General features: G+C 52.5%; 1 protein-coding gene and 1 long non-coding RNA gene across 2 annotated transcripts in view; both read left to right on the forward strand.

The window, feature by feature from the left end:
- LOC101942530 (uncharacterized) overlaps window positions 1–19,700 on the forward strand; it is an 81,970-nt gene that overhangs the window by 52,387 nt on the left and 9,883 nt on the right. Inside the window, exons 15-16 of the mRNA XM_065574643.1 lie at window positions 18,141–18,618; window positions 18,758–19,078. Coding sequence (XP_065430715.1) covers window positions 18,141–18,618; window positions 18,758–19,078 — 799 coding nt within the window. The remainder of the gene's footprint in view (window positions 1–18,140; window positions 18,619–18,757; window positions 19,079–19,700) is intronic.
- Window positions 1,621–17,950, forward strand: LOC135976767 (uncharacterized). The gene is made up of 4 exons (XR_010594057.1): window positions 1,621–3,229; window positions 3,732–9,731; window positions 10,225–10,316; window positions 17,716–17,950. It is a non-coding gene; the product is annotated as an uncharacterized LOC135976767 (long non-coding RNA).

A 19,700-nucleotide genomic window follows, 5' to 3' on the forward strand; every position in this document is an offset into this window, starting at 1 on the left:
ACTATGTTATTATATATCTATGCATATATATATACACACACACAGAAAAAGTATAGACTATATATCTAATTATCCTCAGTTTTATGTTAATGTAATATATGTGTGTGTGTATATAGTCACACATATATATACACACACACACATAGAGAGAGAGTGAGTACATATAGACTGTGCACACACACATATGCTGGATATATACATATATTGACTATTATTTTAGGATATATTTTATATAATGATGCTAATTATATTTTGTTTGTTCTATTAAAACTATCACAGCAGATCTGGGTTGTGTCAGAGACTCCCAGGCCCCAGGCTCGCTCGGCTCCGGAGGGTCCCTGGGAGGAACCCCCCAGTGTGACAGCCCTTCTCGGGGTCATACACTCTGGGGGATTAAGACTTGGTCAGATCACTGAGGCCCTCTCTCCTCCAGCCCTTGTCCTCGCACGGGCCAGAACCGGCAGGCTCCCTAGATGGGCTGGGCCTCTGGGCCACTGGTTGCTAAGTCCCATAATGTCTAGGCCGGTGTCCGGGGTCCCAGCTGCCAGGCGAGGTCACACCTGCCTATCTGCAACCACAGTAATCCCTCTCCCACCACCTCCTTACACAAGCAGCACACAGGGAAACGGAGGCACACCCAGTATTCATGCAAAACGCTACCAAAATCCCTCACTTCATCACAGGTTGTTTTAAAATAAAAGTTTTGTGCAAAAATTCCCTTTCCTAAAAACGAATCCCAGGTTTGTTTGTTTGTTTGTTTGTTTTGGTTTTTAGAAAGGTTTCGCAGAGATCTTGGCCATTTAAAACTAATGACAACCGGAAAAAATTCACTGGCTAGGCATTTTTCACAAAACATGTCCCACATTTTTCAATTACCCAGCCCCCCTGCTCCCATGTTTTCAAGTATCTTCAGGATATAAAAATAAACAGAATTATTTGAATTATTAAGATGATAGATAGATAGATAGATAATGACTGGTAACCCTTGCCCTCCCATGTAAGTAAGAGACGGACCCCAGTCACCATGATCTCCATGTTATCAGCCATGTCAGGTTTCAATCTCAACCTGGTGGTTCCAAGATTTCCGAGTGAATCTCTTTTTTTCCTGCAGCTGAACCTGGTAATTCCGAAGACCCAAAAACATATGAATCAAATACTGAGCTCAATACAATGCACAAGGATCCCGTGCCCAGCATTGAGATGCAGCTGCCTCTGGGGTGGAGTGTGGGGCTGTTTATACAGGGACCCTTTGGCCAGAAATGAGATGTGGCCACCTCTGTGGTGGGGCGTGGGGGCTGTTTATATAAGGAACCCTTGCTCGGCTGGTGCTGACATGCAGCCACCTCCAGGTGGGGCATCTGTTTAACAGCAACCAAGGGAAACCTCCCAGGCAGTTAATTAAAACGAGTCTGAAACAAAATGGGGATTAACAAGAGCAGAATGTACCACACTGTAGCAGGGTGATCACCCCACTCCTGCCGGAGGGGTTAAAAAGCAGACCTGGGAGGGCTGTGGTTGGGGAAAGGCTGATTGGGGAAGTAGCCTCAGATGTGGCCACGCCCCAATCAGGGCCCAGCTGGCCCTTATAAGAAGGCAGTTGGCCAGGAACAAATGGTTTCCCTCTAGCTGAGAAAAGAAAGCAGGACTGGGAAAGGCCAGAGGCACTGGGGAGCTCCAGGCCAGCAACTCTCCAGGCTGCAGGGCCTTGTAGAAGGCCCCTGGAGGTATTGGGTTGCAGCGAAAGGCAGCAGGTCAAAAGCTCCCTTGCCTATGATGACTGGCTTATACAGACTGCAATGAGCCCCAGGGAAAGGGGGCTAGATGGTGACTGCTAGTAGCCCATAGGCTGAGGAAAGGTGGGGATAGAGGGTTGGGATTCCCTGGGGAGGGGAGACCCTGAGAGAAAGGGATTACTGCCAGAGGGCAGAAACCCCAGATAATGGGCCTCTGGGTCCGGGAGGGACACCGGACTGCAGAGGCTGAATGACCTAATTCCCAGAAGCGAGCAGCAGGAGGTGCCGTGTTGGTGTGTCCTGCAATGCTACACACACCAAACTAGGGACTGGCCTGGACACCGGGGCCTGCCCCGGATGTTGCCCCAAGGACCAGGGATCTGCCGTGATCTGCATGGATCCAGCGCAGCGAGTTATAACCCACTCGACCTGGCAGCCACAGTCCCAGCAGGAACCTGCCCCGGGATCGCCCCTTCCGCAACTGGATGGTGACCTGTGTCCAAGAGGCCTCGCCCAACTGTTCAATAGGACCCTCTCACATGCTCTCTGTGGCCGATCGGCCAGAGGTGGAGCAAATACACCCACTGGAAACTTCCTGTTTGTGCAAGATACGCTCAGCAATCAGCCTCCCAGCACAGCCGCTGGTGCCCACACGCAGGGGGCAGAGCTGACGTGCTACTGGCTTGGGGCAGAGCGGGCCAGGGTCTGGCTGGGGTGGGAGGTTGCTTGGGCTGGTCCCAAAGCCTCTAAGGGGAGCTGTGTTTCTTTTAGTTATAGGTTTCTCCCAAGCCCTTATGTATCTCAACACTGGGCAAGGAGTCCTTGTATAAACAGCCCCCGTGCCCCACCCCAGAGGCAGGCACATCTCAGCACTGGGGAGAGGTCGCTGTGTAAACAACCCCCAGAACCCAGGCCAGATTCAGCTGCGTCTCAGCTCTTAAGTCGAAGGATGGAGTCTCTGGTGGGTGGTGCAATCCAGCTCCTTCTCCTCATCCAGCCGATGACCCGGGTCCCATCCCAAGGGAATCCCCAGACTCAGTGATCCGGGACCTGGGAGGCGTTGGAGGACCTGAGAGTCAGAAAACAAACATCTGCGCTCAGTGGACCAGCTCAGATCTGCTGTCGTCTCTCCTGCTGAGAGTCCCTGGGTCCCATTTCCACCTCCCAAAGCCAGCCAGTGTCCCACCATGGGGCAGATTAGATCCAGGGCCCCCTAGAGGGAAAAGACCCCATGCCACATTCCCCCCACCCACAGGCAGTCCCTCTGTGGTGGGATCAGAAGCCGGCTGTCAGTGGGAGCTGCCTGTATCTCTGACAATCTCCCTCTTGCGACGATGGCACTGAAATCTCCAGCCCTGACTTCCCCTTCCTGTCTTGAAATCTCACATCTTGCCCCATTTCTCGCCCTGACACTTGCCATCGTAACCGGACATCTGCTGTTCCAGTGTGCTGTTCCCAGCCGTTCTGCCCCAGAGGAGGACGCATTTCAGCTCGGGGTGAGTGATTAGCATCTGCAGCATGTACAGTATGATAGGAGGTGTGAGCTGCTAGCGTTAAAATATTGTGTGACTGGAAAAAGCAGTGATAAACGGCTAGAGCTGGGATATGGACAGGTAGCCAGGACTCCTGGGTTCTATCCCCAGGTCTGGAAGGAGAGTGGTGTGTAGAGGGTTTCAGAGCCAGGACTCCTGGGTTCTGTCCATGGCTCTGGGAGAGGAGCAGGGTCTAATGGGTTAGAGTGGGGGGTGGAGGCTGGGAGTCAGGACTCCTGGGTTATGTCCCAGCACTGGGAGGAGAGTGAGGTGTAGAGGGGCTCAGAGTCTGGACTCCTGGGTTCTATTTCCAGCCCCACAAGGAATATGCAGCCTGCCCCTGTTGAGGAAAGCGACAGGCAGCCCCGGCCAGAGGGAGGGGAAGTTGGCAGGATGCTGATTCTGGGGTTTCTGAGAAAGCATCTCCCCCCAATCCCCTCCCATCTCCACCCACTTCTGCTTTTAGGTTCCTGTGCATGCTGCTTCCGCAGGCTCCGAGTCACAAACCCTGGGGAACCCAGGCTTCAGGGTCAGAGAGCCAGGCAGCGGGCCCCCCTCTGCAGGTCTAGGGGTGAGTGGAACTAGGGTCGGGGAGGGAGCTGGATGGTCTGCAGAGACTGGTGTGCCCCTCAATACCAACCCGCAGCCCCTTGCTATCCCAGTCCTCGGTTCCCTGCCCCCACAGCTCTGCTGGTGCCCCTCCAGCCCAAGCAGGGTCCCGCCCCAGGGCTCCCCCACCATGGGGACCACACTGGAGGTGGCGGCTCAGGGGGCCACGTACAGCAGGGGGTTCCCCAGCTCTCACCTCTCAGCCTCCTTCCCGAGAACACCTGAAGGCAGCAGAGGGATGGTGGGAAATGGAACTTCCAGGGGTGGTCTTGGGGGGCAGGGAGGACAGGCATTGCAGAGGGGGCAGATACATGCAAACTTCTCCCCATCCTTCAGCTGCCCTCACCCCATTGTCCCCTATGGAGCTGTGTAGGGCACAGGCCCCCTGGGGCTCCCAGATACTACACAGGGTCAGGCCAGCCCAGTTGAGACCCGCTCAGCTCACTGCACCAGTGACCAGCCTCAAGGCTGCAGAACTCCAGCTTTGCCAAGAGGGGGAACTTGCCCCGCCTCCTGGAGAGGGGCAGCCAATCAGGGGTGCTGTAGGAGGAAGGCATCTCCCCACTCAGGAGCTGAGAGGAGTTTTTAGGTAGAGGAGGAAAAAGTGGGAGCGGCCTTGTGACGATGCTGCCCGTGGGAGCCAGCTGAGGTCATTCAATTAGGGTGAACTGCAAACAGAACAGGGCAGACAAACCCTGAACGCTGGTGGATATTCCAATACTTAGATTTACCCAAGCCAGCAGCAGCGCAGAAGTCAGGGGGGCCTGGCACATGGTGAATTTCCACCCTCCTACGCTGCAGCTGTGGCTTGTGGTACCTCAGCCTCGGCATGTGGCTCAAGGCTTCGCGCTGTCACACGTGGGCTGCATCTCACCAGAGCCCACGGCCTGCTGCAGCCTCCTGGCCACTCCTGGCTCACCCGGGGCGGGGGCACCAGTTCAGATTTGGGGTGGGGGGAGGAAACTTTAGCCATGATTCCAGGGACTACTTAGGCACCTGAGAACTCTTGGGGCTTTTTCAGATATTAATTTAGGGATTAGCTGACAGGAGCTCTGTATCTAGCTGTTATATAAAGAAAGAAACAATAGATACAAACGCCAATTAAAGCCATGTTTAAAGCTTATATGTACATTTAGAACAATCAGGAGATAATACAGCAAGATATTCCCAATCCCAAGCCTTGAGGTGTCAGTTCTGGAGCTTTAATGCAGAAATCAGAGACACACATTTGATACACTATCTTTAGTAGAGATAAATAAATATAAATAAAATCTGCTTACACAGACACACTGTGTTACTGCCATTATCTCCTCTATTTTAGTCAATTGTTTTTCACTTAAAACATAATTTTAACATATGTATTTGAGGGTTTTTTCTCTTTTATTAAGAAAGGGAATTCATTTTTCTAATTCTTTTGGCATTTCTGTTTACCGACCACAATCATGTTTGTGACTCACTAACATTTGACTCCATCGTTGCTATTGGTATCATCATTGGAACTGCAGTTTATTTTCATGCAAATGTTAAATTAATTTACAGCTATAACTAAAAATACAATTTGAAAATAAGCGACCTTCATCTGCGCAGTGTCTACAGTTCTGTGTTTAGCTAATGTTTATTAAACTGGCATTACTAAAGTGAGTACAAGCTAAAGTTACATTCTAGGAGGATACTATTATTTGATTGTACCACTTTACATAATGAATGACAAAGCACAATATGATAATAACAGTAATAATGAGAATTACTCCAGCCAGACTCTTTAGAACTCACTACTCAAAGAATTCAATGTAAGCATAAAAGAGAAATAAAATTATGAAACGCAGAGACCAGTCAAAAAACTCAAATAACGGAACTTTGAAAGAATAAAATTCCAGAGAATATATGTGCATTGGAAGAAGTACCAACAAGTAACACCAACAATATCATTATGGGTTAGGGGTGATGAGTGTGAAAGAGACAGTGTGTGTGAGCTGAGGGTGTGTGAGACCCGGGGGAGTGTGTGCGAGACCACATGCTGCCCCTTTAAGAGAGCAGCTCTTAGCAGTTTCAAGGAAAGCTCCTTCAGACACAGCAGCAGCTGCCAGCAGCTCCTTCCCTCTCTCGCTGAGCCCTGTGCCCCCCCCACCTGCTCTGCGGAGATGGGGTACATGGCGGGGGCAGGGGACAGCCTGACATCAGAGCCCCTCCCCCCTGCTCCTTACAGCAGACAGGAAGCTCCCAGGAGCAGCTGGCCAGGGGCAGCTCCAAGGCAGGGGGCAGGAGCCACGGGGCTGTAGAGGCCAGCAGGGGGAGGGGCACCCCTGCTCTTAGGGTGACCAGGCAGCAAGTGTGAAAAATTGGGACGGGGGTGGGGGATAATAGGAGCCTATATAAGAAAAAGACCCAAAAATCAGGACTGTTCCTATAAAATCGGGACATCTGGTCACCCTACCTGCTCTGGAGGCGCCCCTGTGACGTTACACTCCATCATGCTTTATAAAAATGTGTATAAGTGTGAATATAATGTAACTGGAATGTGCTTTATGCAAAAGGTCTCTTGTAAGGTATCATTACAAAGCCTATAATCTACTCAGTGTGTTTCCTCTATGGAAAGAATCCTGCGTATTAGAGATGGGATGGGAGGAATGGGCTGTTCTTGAAGGAGCCACCAGATTGTGCAGTTACACAAAGCCAGACAAGGTCTTAGCATGATAGCAAGTGTTCCGTCTTTTCGGGGTCACACTCACTCTGGGGGGTTAAGACCTGGGCTCCAGCGCCTCCTGGAACCACCCCTCTCTGAGCCTTCAGCCTGCCTGTGTCTCTCTGTCAGCCCCCTCTTTGTCCCCAGTCCAGAAGCGACCTCCTTCTAGCTGAGCCCCCTGTATTCCCTCCCCCACCAGCCCCACCTCCGTTCTTTGTCTTTGTTCCTGTGCAAACAGGTCACCACAGCCCCCTCTTCTCCATCTTTTGTTCCCCGACTGGCCAGAACCGGCTGCCTTCCAGGGCTCCCTCTCCTCTACCCTTTGTTCTCCCACGGGCCAGATCCGGGTGGCTCCCAAGATGGGCCAGGCCTCTGGGTCACTGGTTGCTAAGTTCCACAGTATCCAGGCCAATGTCCATGGTCAGGGCTGCTAGGCAAGATCACACCTGGCCCTCTGCAATCACAATCCCCCTCTCCCACCACCTCATTACACACGCAGCACACAGGGAAACTGACCCCAGTCCCCATGATCTCCATGTTATCAGCCATGTCAGGTTTTGATCTCGATCTAGAGGATCCAAGGATTCCCAGTGAATCTCTTTTTTTTCCTGCATCTGAACCTGGTAATTCCCAAGACCCAGGAAAAACACACGAGTCAAATCCTGAGCTTAATACAATGCACAAGGATCCCTTGCCCAGCACTGAGATGCAGCTGCCTCTGGGGTGGAGTGTGGGGGCTGTTTATATAAGGAACCCTTGCTCGGCTGGTGCTGACATGCAGCCACCTCCAGGTGCGGCATCTGTTTAACAGCAGCCAAGGGAAACCTCCCAGGCAGCTAATTAAAACGCGTCTGAAACCAAATGGGGATTAACCAAGGCAGAATGTACCACACTGTAGCAGGGTGATCACCCCGCTCCTGCCCAGAGGGGTTAAAAAGCAGCCCTGGGAGGGCTGTGGCTGGGGAAAGGCTGATTGGGGAAGCAGCCTCAGATGTGGCCACGTCCCAACCAGGGCCCAGCTGGCCCTTACAGTACGTCTATACTCCCCTCCAGATCAGCGGGTAGAGTTCGATGTAATGGGGATTGATTTATCGCACCTTGTCTGGACGTGATAAATCGATCCGCGAATCGACGCCCGTACTCCACCTCGGCAGGAGGAGTAAGCGGAGTTGACGGGGAGCCGCGGTGGTCGACTCTCCACCGTGAGGACGGCCAGATAAGTCAAACTAAGACACTTCAACTTCAGCTATGCGAATAGGGTAGCAGAATTTGCGTATCTTAGTTCGAACCATCCCGCTAGTGTAGCCCAGGCCTTATAAGAGGGCAGTGGGCCAGGAGCAAGCAGTCCCCCTCTAGCTGAGGAGGGGGATGGACGTGGCTGCTGGAGTGCTAAAGGGTACTGGAGTGAAGTAGGGCTGGGAAAGGCCATAGGAGCTGGGGAGCTCTGGGCCAGCAACTCTCCAGGCTGCAGAGCCTTGTAGAAGGCCCCTGGAGGTATTGGGTTGCAGGCAAATACAGCAGGTCAAAAGCTCCCTTGCCTATGATGACTGGCTTATACAGACCTCAGTCAGCCCCAGTGAAAGGGGGCTAGATGGTGACTGGTAGTAGCCCATAGGCTGAGGCAAGGTGGGTGGGGGTTCCCTGGGGAGCGGAGACCCTGAGAGAAAGGGGTTACTGCCAGAGGGCACAACCCCCAAATAATGGGGCACTGGATCCGGGAGGGACATGGGGGCCAAGCAGCAGTGGGACACCAGACTGCAGAGGCTGGACGAGCTAATTCCCAGAAGCGAGCAGCAGGAAGTGCCGTGCTGGTGAGTCCTGCAACGCTACACACACCAAACTAGGGACAGGCCTGGACACCGGGGCCTGCCCCAGATGTTGCCCCAAGGACCAGGGATCTGCCCTGATCCGCAAGGATCCAGCGCAGCGAGTTATAACCCACTCGACCTGGCAGCCACTGTCCCAGCAGGAACCTGCCCCGGGCTCGTCCCATCCGCCATTGGCTGGGGACCTGTGTCCAAGCGGCCGCACCCCAGTGTTCAATGGGACCCTCTAACCTGCTCTCCACGGCTCTCGCCCAGCCCCAAACTGGGGCCAACTAGCCAGAGGTGGAGCACATGCACCAACTGGAAACTTCCTGTTGTGCAAGATCCGCTCAGCAACCAGCCTCCCAGCACAGCCGCTGGTGCCCACACGCAGAGGGCAGAGCTGATGTGCCACTGGCCTGGGGCAGAGCGGGCCAGGGTCTGGCTGGGGTGGGAGGTTGCTTGGGCTGGTCCCAAAGCCGCTAAGGGGAGCTGTGTTTCTTTTAGTTATAGGTTTCTCCCAAGCCCTTATGTATCTCAACACTGGGCAAGAAGTCCTTGTATAAACAGTCCCGGCACCCCACCCCAGAGGCAGCCACATCTCAGCGCTTGGAAGAGGTCCCTGTGTAAACAACCCCCAGAACCCAGGCCAGATTCAGCTGCGTCTCAGCTCTTAAGTGGAAGGATGGAGTCTCTGGTGGGTGGTGCAATCCAGCTGCTTCTCCTGATCCAGCCATGACCCGTGTCCCATCACAATGGAATCCCCAGACTCAGTGATCCGGGACCTGGGAGGCGTTGGAGGAACTGAGAGTCAGAAAACAAACATCTGCCCTCAATGGACCAGCTCGGATCTGCTGACGTCTCTCCTGCTGAGAGACCCTGGGTCCCATTTCCACCTCCCAAAGCCAGCCAGTGTCCCACCCTGTGGCAGATTAGAGCCAGGACCCCCTAGAGGGGAAAGACCCCATGCCACATTCCCCCCACCCACAGGCAGTCCCTCTGCAGTGGGGCCGGAAGCCGGCTGTCAGTGGGAGCTGCCTGTATCTCCCTCTTGCGTCGATGGCACTGAAATCTCCAGCCCTGACTTCCCCTTCCTGTCGTGAAATCTCACATCTTGCCCCATTTCTCGCCCTGACACTTGCATCCGCTGCCTCCCAGGCAGGTCTCCACAGGCATCCGGCTCTTCCTATTGGAGTCGGGATTCACTAGCCATCGTAACCAGACATCTGCTGTTCCAGTGCGCTGTTCCCAGCCATTCCGCCCCAGAGTCGGACGCATTTCAGCGTCGGGTGAGCAACCCCTGGGCAGTGTCGCTGTGTGGCTATTCCGCAGCTGCTCCGCCCCGGAGGTGGCTGCATCTCAGCTCAGGGTGAGTGATTAGTATCGGCAGTATGTACAATATGATAAGAGTTGTGAGCTGCTAGCGTTAAAATATTGTGTGACTGGAAAAAGCAGTGATAAATGGATAGAGCTGGGACATGGACAGGTAGCCAGGACTCCTGAGTTCTATCCCCAGGTCTGGAAGGAGAGTGGTGTGTAGAGTGTCTCAGAGCCAGGACTCCTGGGTTTTATCCCTGGCTCTGGGAGGGGAGCAGGGCCCAGTGGGGTTTTGGAGGCAGGGAGTCAGGACTCCTGGGCTCTATCCCAGCTCTGGGAGCAGAGTGAGGTGTGGAGGGGCTCAGAGCCAGGACTCCTGGATTCTATTTCCAGCCCCACAAGGAATATGCAGCCTGCCACTGTTTCAGGAAAGCGACAGGCAGCCCCAGCCAGAGGGAGCGGAGGTTGGCAGGATGCTGGTGCTGGGGTTTCTGAGAAAGCAACTCCCCACAACTCCTCCCATCTGTAACCACTTCTGCTTTCAGGTTCCTGTACAGGCTCAGAGTCACAAACCCTGGGGAACCCGGGCTGCAGGGTCAGAGAGCCAGGCAGAGGGCCCCCCGCTGCAGGTCTAGGGGTAAGTGGAACTAGGGTGGAGGAGGGAGCTGGATGGTCTGCAGAGACTGGTGTGCCCCTCAATCCCAACCCGCAGCCCCTTGCTATCCCAGTCCTCGGCTCCCTACCCCCACAGCTCTGCTGGTGCCCCTCCAGCCCAAGCAGGGTCCCGCCCCAGGGCTCCCCCACCATGGGGACCACACTGGAGGAGGCGGCTCAGGTGGCCACGTACAGCAGGGGGTTCCCCAGATCTCATGTCTCAGCCTCCTTCCCGAGAACACCTGAGGGCAGCAGAGGGATGGTGGGAAATGGAAGTGCCGGGGGCAGTTTTGGGGGGCAGGGAGGACAGGCATTGCAGAGGGGGCAGATGTAGATACCCCAGGGGAAGCACATTCATGCAAACTTCTCCCCATCCTCTAGCTGTCCTCACCCCATTGTCCTCTATGGAGCTGTGTAGGGCACAGGCCCCCTGGGGCTCCCAGATACTACACAGGGTCAGGCCAGCCCAGCTGAGACCCGCCCAGCTCACTGCACCAGTGACCAGCCTCAAGGCTGCAGAACTCCAGCTTTGCCAAGAGGGGGAACCCTCCTCTGGCTGCCCTGCACACTTGCCCCACCTCCTGGAGAAGGGCAGCCAATCAGGGGTGCTGTAGGAGGAAGGCATCTCCCCGCTCAGGAGCTGAGAGGAGTTTTTAGGTAGGGGAGGAAAAAGTGGGAGCGGCCTTGTGACCATGCTGCCCGTGGGAGCCAGCTGAGGTCATTCAATTAGGGTGAACTGCAAACAGAACAGGGCAGACAAACCCCAAACGCTGGTGGATATTCCAATACTTAGATTTACCCAAGCCAGCACAAAACAGCTTCTATAGTACCTCACTGGTTACTCAGAGTCCAAACAATGCAGTTCCCTTAAAGTCCCCTGCCTCAGGCCTCCATCCAGACACACGTCAGATATGATGATGGTTACTGAAAATCTTATCTCATTATATAAAAGAAAATGTGCTTTGGATCCCAAAGGACCAGCCATACACCCAGGTCAATATAAAACTTATAAAACGTATAGATCTTATTCCTAATAGACGCTTAGAGCTGATTCTTATTAACTAAACTAAAATTTATTCAAAAAGAAAAGAGAGGGAGTGTTGGTCAAAAGATCAATATACATGCAGACTTGATCTCAAATCTTGAGGTTCAGGTACATAGCAGAGATGAGCTTGTAGTTGCCAAAAGTCCATTTAGAAATAGTCCATAGGTTATAGTCCCATGTCCATATTCAGGATGACTCCAGTCAGTGACTGGGGATCTCAATCCTTGTGACTTAAGGTTTCCCCCTCTTGAAACCAAAGCAGATCTGAGATGCAGCGGGATCGTGTCCCAGGGTTTTTATACATTTCCAGCAGCCTTTTGGCCTGAGAAAACAATAGGCTTAAATTTCCTTCTCCCAAACATCCTGGCAATTAGCACAGGGTAATTTATCCACTAAACAGTTTGGATACAGGTTACCACAACCTTCAAAGAGACATAGAGACAATAATACTATTTCGCTCAAGTGTCGTCATAAATGTTAATATTCCGTTTTTGATCTTTGAATCAAAGCTCTAGCAATAGACAAGTCTTGTTTGCTTACATCACAAGACCTGAGCAAACCTCTACCCTTCTATCCCTAACAATGCCGGCTGCATTTCAAAGCTCTATTCATTTACAGATCTTCCTAACCAGTCTCTAAAGTTCGGCTCTGGGTCAGGTCAGTCTGGGAGGTAATTAACTCTTTCTGGCCCTGTCACCTTCCAATGAGATATTATATTACACTCATAGCATCACAGGCCTGTACTATTTTGATGGGTGTGCGAGGAGCCATTGTCCCGTACCATTTGCACAGAAAGGGAATGGGATCGGAGGGGAGTGGCTCATACCAGTTTAAAGGGAAAAGAGGGGTGAGGAGTGAGTAGTCCATACCATTTTCATAAGGATGTGGGGGAGAGGATAGAGTGGCCCATACCATTCTCAGAGGTGACGAAGGGGTAATAGGGAGCGGCCCAAATCATATTAACAGGTGAGAAGGGGGGAAGGTGTGAGTGGCCAATACCATTTTCAAATGTGAGGAATGGGGAGGAGAGAGTGGCACATACTATTCTCACAGGAGCTTGGTGGAGGGTGGGTAGAGGCGAGTGACCCCTACCATTCTGAGAAGAGTGCGGAAGAGGGAGTGGCCAGTCCCATTTTCATGGGGGGAGGAGAGTCCCAGTTGCAGGAGGAGCAGGGTGGAGTGGGAACGGAGAAGGGCAACATTAGTGCTCCGCCCTGGCTGCAGAGCGGGGAGCCGTCAGCTCTCTGCACTCCCCATCCCCAGGGACGCTTTACCCATTTCCGGGCCATCCAGCTCCACTGGGTCCCTGCAGAACCGAGACACTCACCATGCGAAGGCGACACCAGCACCCATGTGGCAGGTGTGGGGGGATGAGAAAATGGGCGGTAGTGAACCCATTGCCCCTTTTCCTGCCCTCTGGGGCAGAGGGGGTGGAAGTGCAACTTTTCTCCATCTTTTTTATTACAGCCTTACAAGTATTTGAAAACCGCTATCATGTCCCCCTCCTTCCCCAATCAGTTTTCCAAACTAATCATAGGCAGTTCCTTCAGGCTGTGCCCCTAGGGCTTACATTCCATCCCTTAAATCATCTTTATCCCTTGCCCCTGAATCCTTTCCAGTTTCTCTACATCCTTTCTATATATTGTTGACCAAAACTGGACACAGTCCTCCAGCTGAGGCCTAGCCAGCGCCGAGTAGAGCGGTACTGTCACCTCTCCTGACTTGCATGTCCTGCCTCTGTTAATGCAACCTGAAATTGCATTTGATTTTTTGCAACAACATCACATTGCTGACTCCTGTCGAGGTTGTGATCCACCCCAACTCCCAGCTCCTTCTCAGCAGTGCTGCTGCCAAGCCAGTTCTTCCCCATCCTGTATTTGTGCATTTGTTTTTTCTTCCCTAAATGGAGCACCTCCCATTCGTCCTTGATGAATTTCATTACATCATCAACAGCCCAGTTCTCCAATTTTTGAGATCCCTGTGAATTTTAGCTCCATCCTCCAAAGTGTTGGCAACTCCCCCCAGCTTTGTGTCTTCTGCAGATTTGATCTGTCTGCTCCCTACTCCTACATCCAGGTCATTGATAAATATGTTAAACAACATGGGACCTAGAACAGATCCCTGTGGGAACCCAGTCAAGACCTCCCTCCAATCCGACATCGTTCCATTAAAAGTTACTTGTTGTTTCTGGTTGCTTAACCAGTTATGTAGCCACTTAATGGTATTTCCACCGAGCCCACATTTCTCCATAAGAATGGACATACTGGGTCAGACCAAAGGTCCATCTTGCTCAGTATCCTGTCTTCTGATGGTGGCCAATGCCAGGTGCCCCAGAGGGAATGAACAGAACAGATAATCATCAAGTGATCCATCCCCTGTCGCCCATTCACAGCTTCCGGCAAACAGAGGCTAAGGACACCATCCCTGTCCATCATGGCTAATAGCTATTGATGGACCTTCTTACCAGCTTTGCCTGTTACGTTGGGATACGCTCATTTATTAGGTTTATTCTTCTGGAGTGGGGGGTCTGTATTTCTATCACTGTATTGCTTGTGTCACTTGTGTTCTCATACAGAGCTCTACTTCCCCTGGTCCAAGTTTCCTCCCAATGGAACTATCCTGCAGGACCTAGGTTCCCTAGGGCTGGGGTCTTCCAGCCCCAGAATCAGACAAACACACACACCCACACACTCTCTCTCTCTCTCTCACACACACACACACACACACACACACACACACACACACACACACACACACACACACACATTTTAACAGAGTTCGTCTGAGAGGACTGGGTTAATCAGGACTCCCAAGCTGACCCCTTATATGCCCCTGGACTCAGTAAGCTGGGTCGAGCAGCATCTCCAAGCTGCTACCCTCGTATGTCCCAGGTTCAGCACGTCCCTATCCCCACTGTCACGTTACAATTGTTCTGGGAGTAACCCAGGGAGCTTTGGGCACTGCAGGGATCTTTTAGCTTAGGTACGAGGAGCGTTGCTGCAGAGCGAATGAGGAACCCAAAATACACCCATGTGGGGGGGAGAGAGAGAGAGAAGCAACCTGTTTAATCATGGAAGTTATTTATTGCAAGGTAATAACCAGAGGGGAGCCCAGCACGATCAGTCAGGAAAAGATGAAATCCCAATGGAACTGATGCAGATTTTGAATCCAAGGATCAGAACACTTGAGCGTGGGTAGGAGTTTTTGTAGAGAAACAACAATGGTTCGAGGGTGAGCACTAGATTTGTTGATGTGTAAACACGGGAGAATACCAAAGTTGTTTTGCTTGGGCTAGACATGGGAGCTGATCATTCCTGGCTTTGGGCGGTGTTCCTTAGAGGGAGTTCATAATGAAATTCACTATTTTGGATATTAATCAATCTTACTAGAATTGGTCTGATAACTGCTGAGTTGGGTGTGGGCAGGCATGGGTTCATTAACATCTGGAGCAGAGATCCCCCATCATGCCGTGCTTCCCTGCTTTTCTGGTCCCAGAGTTCCATATGGTTCTTGCCTTGGAATCTCTGTTTTGCATCCTGTATGCTAATGGAGATGCCTCCTTGTCTCATCTTTGAGGCAAATGAGGCCAGGGGAGTTTCCTTAATTCTGTCATCCTTATCCCAGGGGATTAGGTGTAAATTTAGGTTTTTTGATGCAGATTTGGTTCAAGCAGAGGCTGGGTGGGGGTGGGTTGTGAGTCAGACAGGCTGGGTACTGCACCCTGGTTCCCCAAGAACACAGAGCTGCTAAGTAAAAACCTGTACTGCATGAATTTATCCAGTTCTTTTTCAGTCCTGTTATAGTTTTGGCTTTCACAACATCCTCTGGCAAAGAGTTCCACAGGTTGACTGTGTGCTGGGTGAAGAAATATTTCCTTTTGTTTGTTTTAAACCTGCTGCCTATTAATTTCATTTGGGGACTCCTAGTTCTTGTGTTATGGGGAGGAAGAAATAACACTTTCCTATTTACTTTCTCCACACCTGTCATGATCTTATAGACCTCTATCATATCCCCCCTTAGTCATCTCTTTTCCAAGCTGAACAGTCCCAGTCTCATTAATCTCTCCTCATATGGCAGCTGTACCATACCTATAATCATTTTTGTAGCCCTTTTCTGTACCTTTTCGAATTCCAATATATGTTTTTTAAGATGGGGCGACCACATCTGCATGCAGTATTCAAGATGTGGGCGTACCATGGATTTATATAGAGGCAATGTGATATTTTCTGTCCTATTATCTATCCCTTTCTTAATGATTCCCAACATTCTGTACCTTTTTTTGACTGCCGCTGCATATTGAGAGCATGTTTTCAGAGAACTAGCTACAATGACTCCAAGATATTTTGTGTGTGTGTGTATGTGTGTGTGTGTGTGGTAACACCTCATTTTATGTACGTATGGAGTGAAGGACCCACCACTGAACTGCCACCGATCGGCGTTTTTTCTTGGACCCGGCCCTGTTTCCAATGTGCATTCCTTTGCATTGATTAACATTGAATTTCATCTGCCAGTTTGTTGCCCAGTCACCCAGTTTTGTGAGATCCTTTGTAGCCCTTTGCAGTCAGCTTTGAATTTAACTATTTTGAGTAGTTTTGTATTGTCTGCAAATTTTGCTACCTCACTGTTTACCCCTTATTCTGGATCAGTTATGAATATGTTGAACAGCGCTGGTCCCAGTACAGACCCCTGGGGGACACTGCTATTTACCTCTCCTCTGCGAAAATTGACCATTTATTCCTATCATTTCCACCCTATCTTTTAACCTGTTATTGATCCAAGAGAGGCCCTTCCCACTTATCCTATGACAGCTCACTTTGCTTAAGAGCCTTTGGTGAGGGACCTTGTCAAAGGCTTTCAGAAAATCTAACTACACTACATCAACTGGGTCACCCTTGTCCACCTGCTTGTTGACTCCCTCAAAAATTCTATTAAACTGGTGAGGGATGATTCTTCTCCAACAAATCATGTTCATCTCTGCATCTGATAATTCTGTTCTTTACTGTAGTTTCAAACAGTTTGCCCGGCACTGAAGTTAGGCTTAGTGGCCTCTAATTGCTGGGATCATCTCTGGAGTCTTTTTTAAAAAATGGTGTCACATTAGCTCTCCTCCAGTCATCCGGTACAGAAGCTGATTTAAATCATAGGTTACATATCACAGTAAGTAGTTCTGCAATTTCCTTCAGAAGTCTTCTCCAGATTACTTATGAGAATGTCATGTGGGACTGTGTCAAAAGCCTTGCTGAAATCCAAGTATATTATGTCCACCACTTTCCCCCTGTCCCCAACCAGTTACCTCATCGAGAAGGAAATCAAGCTGATTTGGCCAAATTTGTTCTTGGTAAATCCATACTGGTGATCACCCTTTTGGCCTCACAATTTGAAGATTTTATACATTGCTCTAGTAGCTTTCCAGGTGTGGAGGTCAGGCTGACTGGTCTATAGTTCCCCGGCTCCTCCTTTCCCCCTTTTAAAGATGGCCCCTCTGTTAGTCCTTCTCCCATCTTCTGAGACCTCTCCTGGCATCCACGAGTTTGCAAATATTCTTGCCAGGGGCTCCAACTAACTCCTTCAGCCCCCTGGGTTGAACAGCGTCCCACCCCACTGATTTGAATTCAGAAGATCTCTAACCTGTTCTTTATTTATCCCAATCAGCAGCCCTTCCCCTTTGTTGTCCGTGGCAACTTCGCTGGTCTCCCGCTCACATGTTGTTTTTTTGTGGGAAGACTGAAGCAAAGCAGGCACTGAGCAGCGCTGCCTTCCCACCATCTTCTGTCACCAGCTCAGGATTTTCTCTCCAATCTTATGATTCTTAGCCCCAGTCTACACTGGGGGGGGGGGGGGGGTGAGAATCAATCTAAGTTACGCAACTTCAGCAATGTGAATAACTTAGCCGATGTCGATGTACTTAGATCGACTTACCGTGGTGTCTCCACCACAGTGAGTCGACTGCTGCCCCGCCCCCATCGACTCTGCCTGTGCCTCTCACGGTGCTGGAGTACAGGAGTCGACAGGAAAGTGCTCGGGGGTCAATTTATCACATCTAGGCTAGACGCAATAAATCGATCCCCGCTGGATCGGTCACTGCCCGCCGATCCGGCGGGTAGTGTAGATATATCCTTACAGAGAATCTCAGGTTTTTTCACCAATTTAAGGATCTTTTTAACCCACAATCACTCCGGACTCTCTGGTGATGTTGGGATTTCGGGGGTCACTGTGCTGCCAGAAGCCCCAGATCCGCCTCCACAGAGCCCAGCAGCACTGATGGTCCCCAAGGCAGAGCTGTCCCTGCCCCAACAGCCTCTGCTCTCACACTTCCCACCCTCCCGTCTGTCTCTAGGTCTGTCCCAGCCGGACGCCCCAGCCATGGGCAGAGCCCTGCCGCCACAGCATAATGCCGGGGAATGGGATCTCCTGGCTCAGGGTCCCCCATGGAGAGTAGGGGAACCTTCCCCCACTGCGGCCACACTGAGGGTCCTGATCCTCGCCCTGCTCTGGAGGGGTAAGTAAGCAGCACCTGCAGCCCCAGTGCAGGGGAAAGGGCAGAACTTGCACTGAGCGGGGCCAGGTCTGTCCCAGAACTTGAAAGGGAGACTCGCCAGAGGGGGGGAAGCCCAGTGTGGTGTTAGGGGACACTGAGTGACAGGGAGTGGCGGCAGGGGGCTCGATGTAGGGAGGGATGGAAACTAAACGGTGTGAGTTTACATCGAGGACCCGGGGTGGGCTCACAAGGGACTGCAGGTCGGGAGTGAGGGACACTGACAGAGCTCTGGGGGGTGCAGCTCAGGGTTGGTCTCTGCTCTCTATGGGTTCTGCTTTCATCCCTCTCTGTCCCCTGCAGGGTCCCTGTCCCAGCAGCCCGGATTTACCCTGACGGTGCCGCAGTCGGTGTCGGTGCAAGAGGGTCTCTGCGTTCTTGTCCCCTGCAACTTCACATACCCAGCCTCGTACGACACCGACAATCCCTCAGCCCAGCTCTACAGATACTGGTACAAGGATACGGCCATTGTGGGCCAGAATCCACCTGTGGCCAGGAGTGACCGCAACTTGTGGGTGTCGCAGCAGACCCAGGGTCGGTTCCGGCTGGCGGAGAATCCAGTGCGCGGCGACTGCTCCCTGCAAATCAGCGACGCCCAACAGACAGATGCAGGGAGATATTTCCTTAGAGTCGAGGGAAGAGTTAACTACAATTACCGCACCAGTACCGATCACACTGACCTTACGCTCACGATCTCTGTGTCAGGTAAGAGCAGCCACAGTCACCGCTCAGCAGCCCCCCTGAGCCAACCAGTACCAGCCCTGTGCCGGATCAGAGCCGCGCCCCTATAGGGGAAAGGCCCTGTGTCCCCGACCTGATTCTCTCCCCTCTCCCGGTGTCTCAGGGCTGACGGAGGAGCCAGAGATCCAGATCTTGCCGGCGCGGGGGCTGCCAGGGATGCTGCTGGTCGGGGAGCCAGTGACTGTGACCTGCACGGCCCCTGGGCGCTGTTCCGGGACCCCTCCCCAAGTCACCTTGACAGGACCATTCAGCACCACAGCCCGGGACACATCAGTCCAGCTGGCGAACGGCACCTGGGCCCACAGGTCCAAGCTCCGCTTCACACCCACCCTGGGGGACCACGGCAAACAGCTCATCTGCATAGTCACCTACAGGGCACGATGGGCACCTTCCACCAGCAGAACCATCTGGCTCCGTGTCGGCTGTGAGTGACCCACCCAGCCCCTCCATGCCGGCCCACAGCCCCCTCTGCTAAGATCCCCACCCCTGGGCTCCCCAGCCCTGCCCTCCAGCCTCTCCCCCAACTCAGCCCTGTGCTGGGATCCCCACCCCCCACCAGCCACACTCAGCCAATTCTACTCCAGGCCTCTTCTCTCCACACCTTGCACCCCTTCTCCCTTGGGATCTTCACCCCTTCCTGACCCCCTTGGCTATGGCTCCCCCCTCCCATCCACACCCCCAGATCCCCAGGCCCTTCTCTTCTGGGATCCTCTCTACCCCCGACGTTCCCTGCCCCCAGAATCCTCTTGTGCTGGTATCCACCCCCCATTCCAGTCCCCTCGGGACCCAGTCACTGTCCGGCACTAAACACGCTCCGGGCTCGGTGCCCAGAGACCTCGGCCCGCCCTGCCCCAGGGCAAACCCCCATTAAACGGCCTGTGACCCTCGCGCTGCAGATCCAGGGCACAGGAAATCAGCAGCAGCCTTTGCAAGGTGAAGGATCCAATCAGGCTTCACTGTAAGGACGGCCCTTGTTCCCTTCAGCCGAAGGGAGATTTAGAAGGAAACTCCCCCCCACACCCGTGTCTGATCCCAGGCCCCACCAT

The sequence above is a fragment of the Chrysemys picta genome, chromosome 20 (genome assembly GCF_011386835.1).
Source record: "Chrysemys picta bellii isolate R12L10 chromosome 20, ASM1138683v2, whole genome shotgun sequence".
NCBI lineage: Eukaryota > Metazoa > Chordata > Testudines > Emydidae > Chrysemys > Chrysemys picta.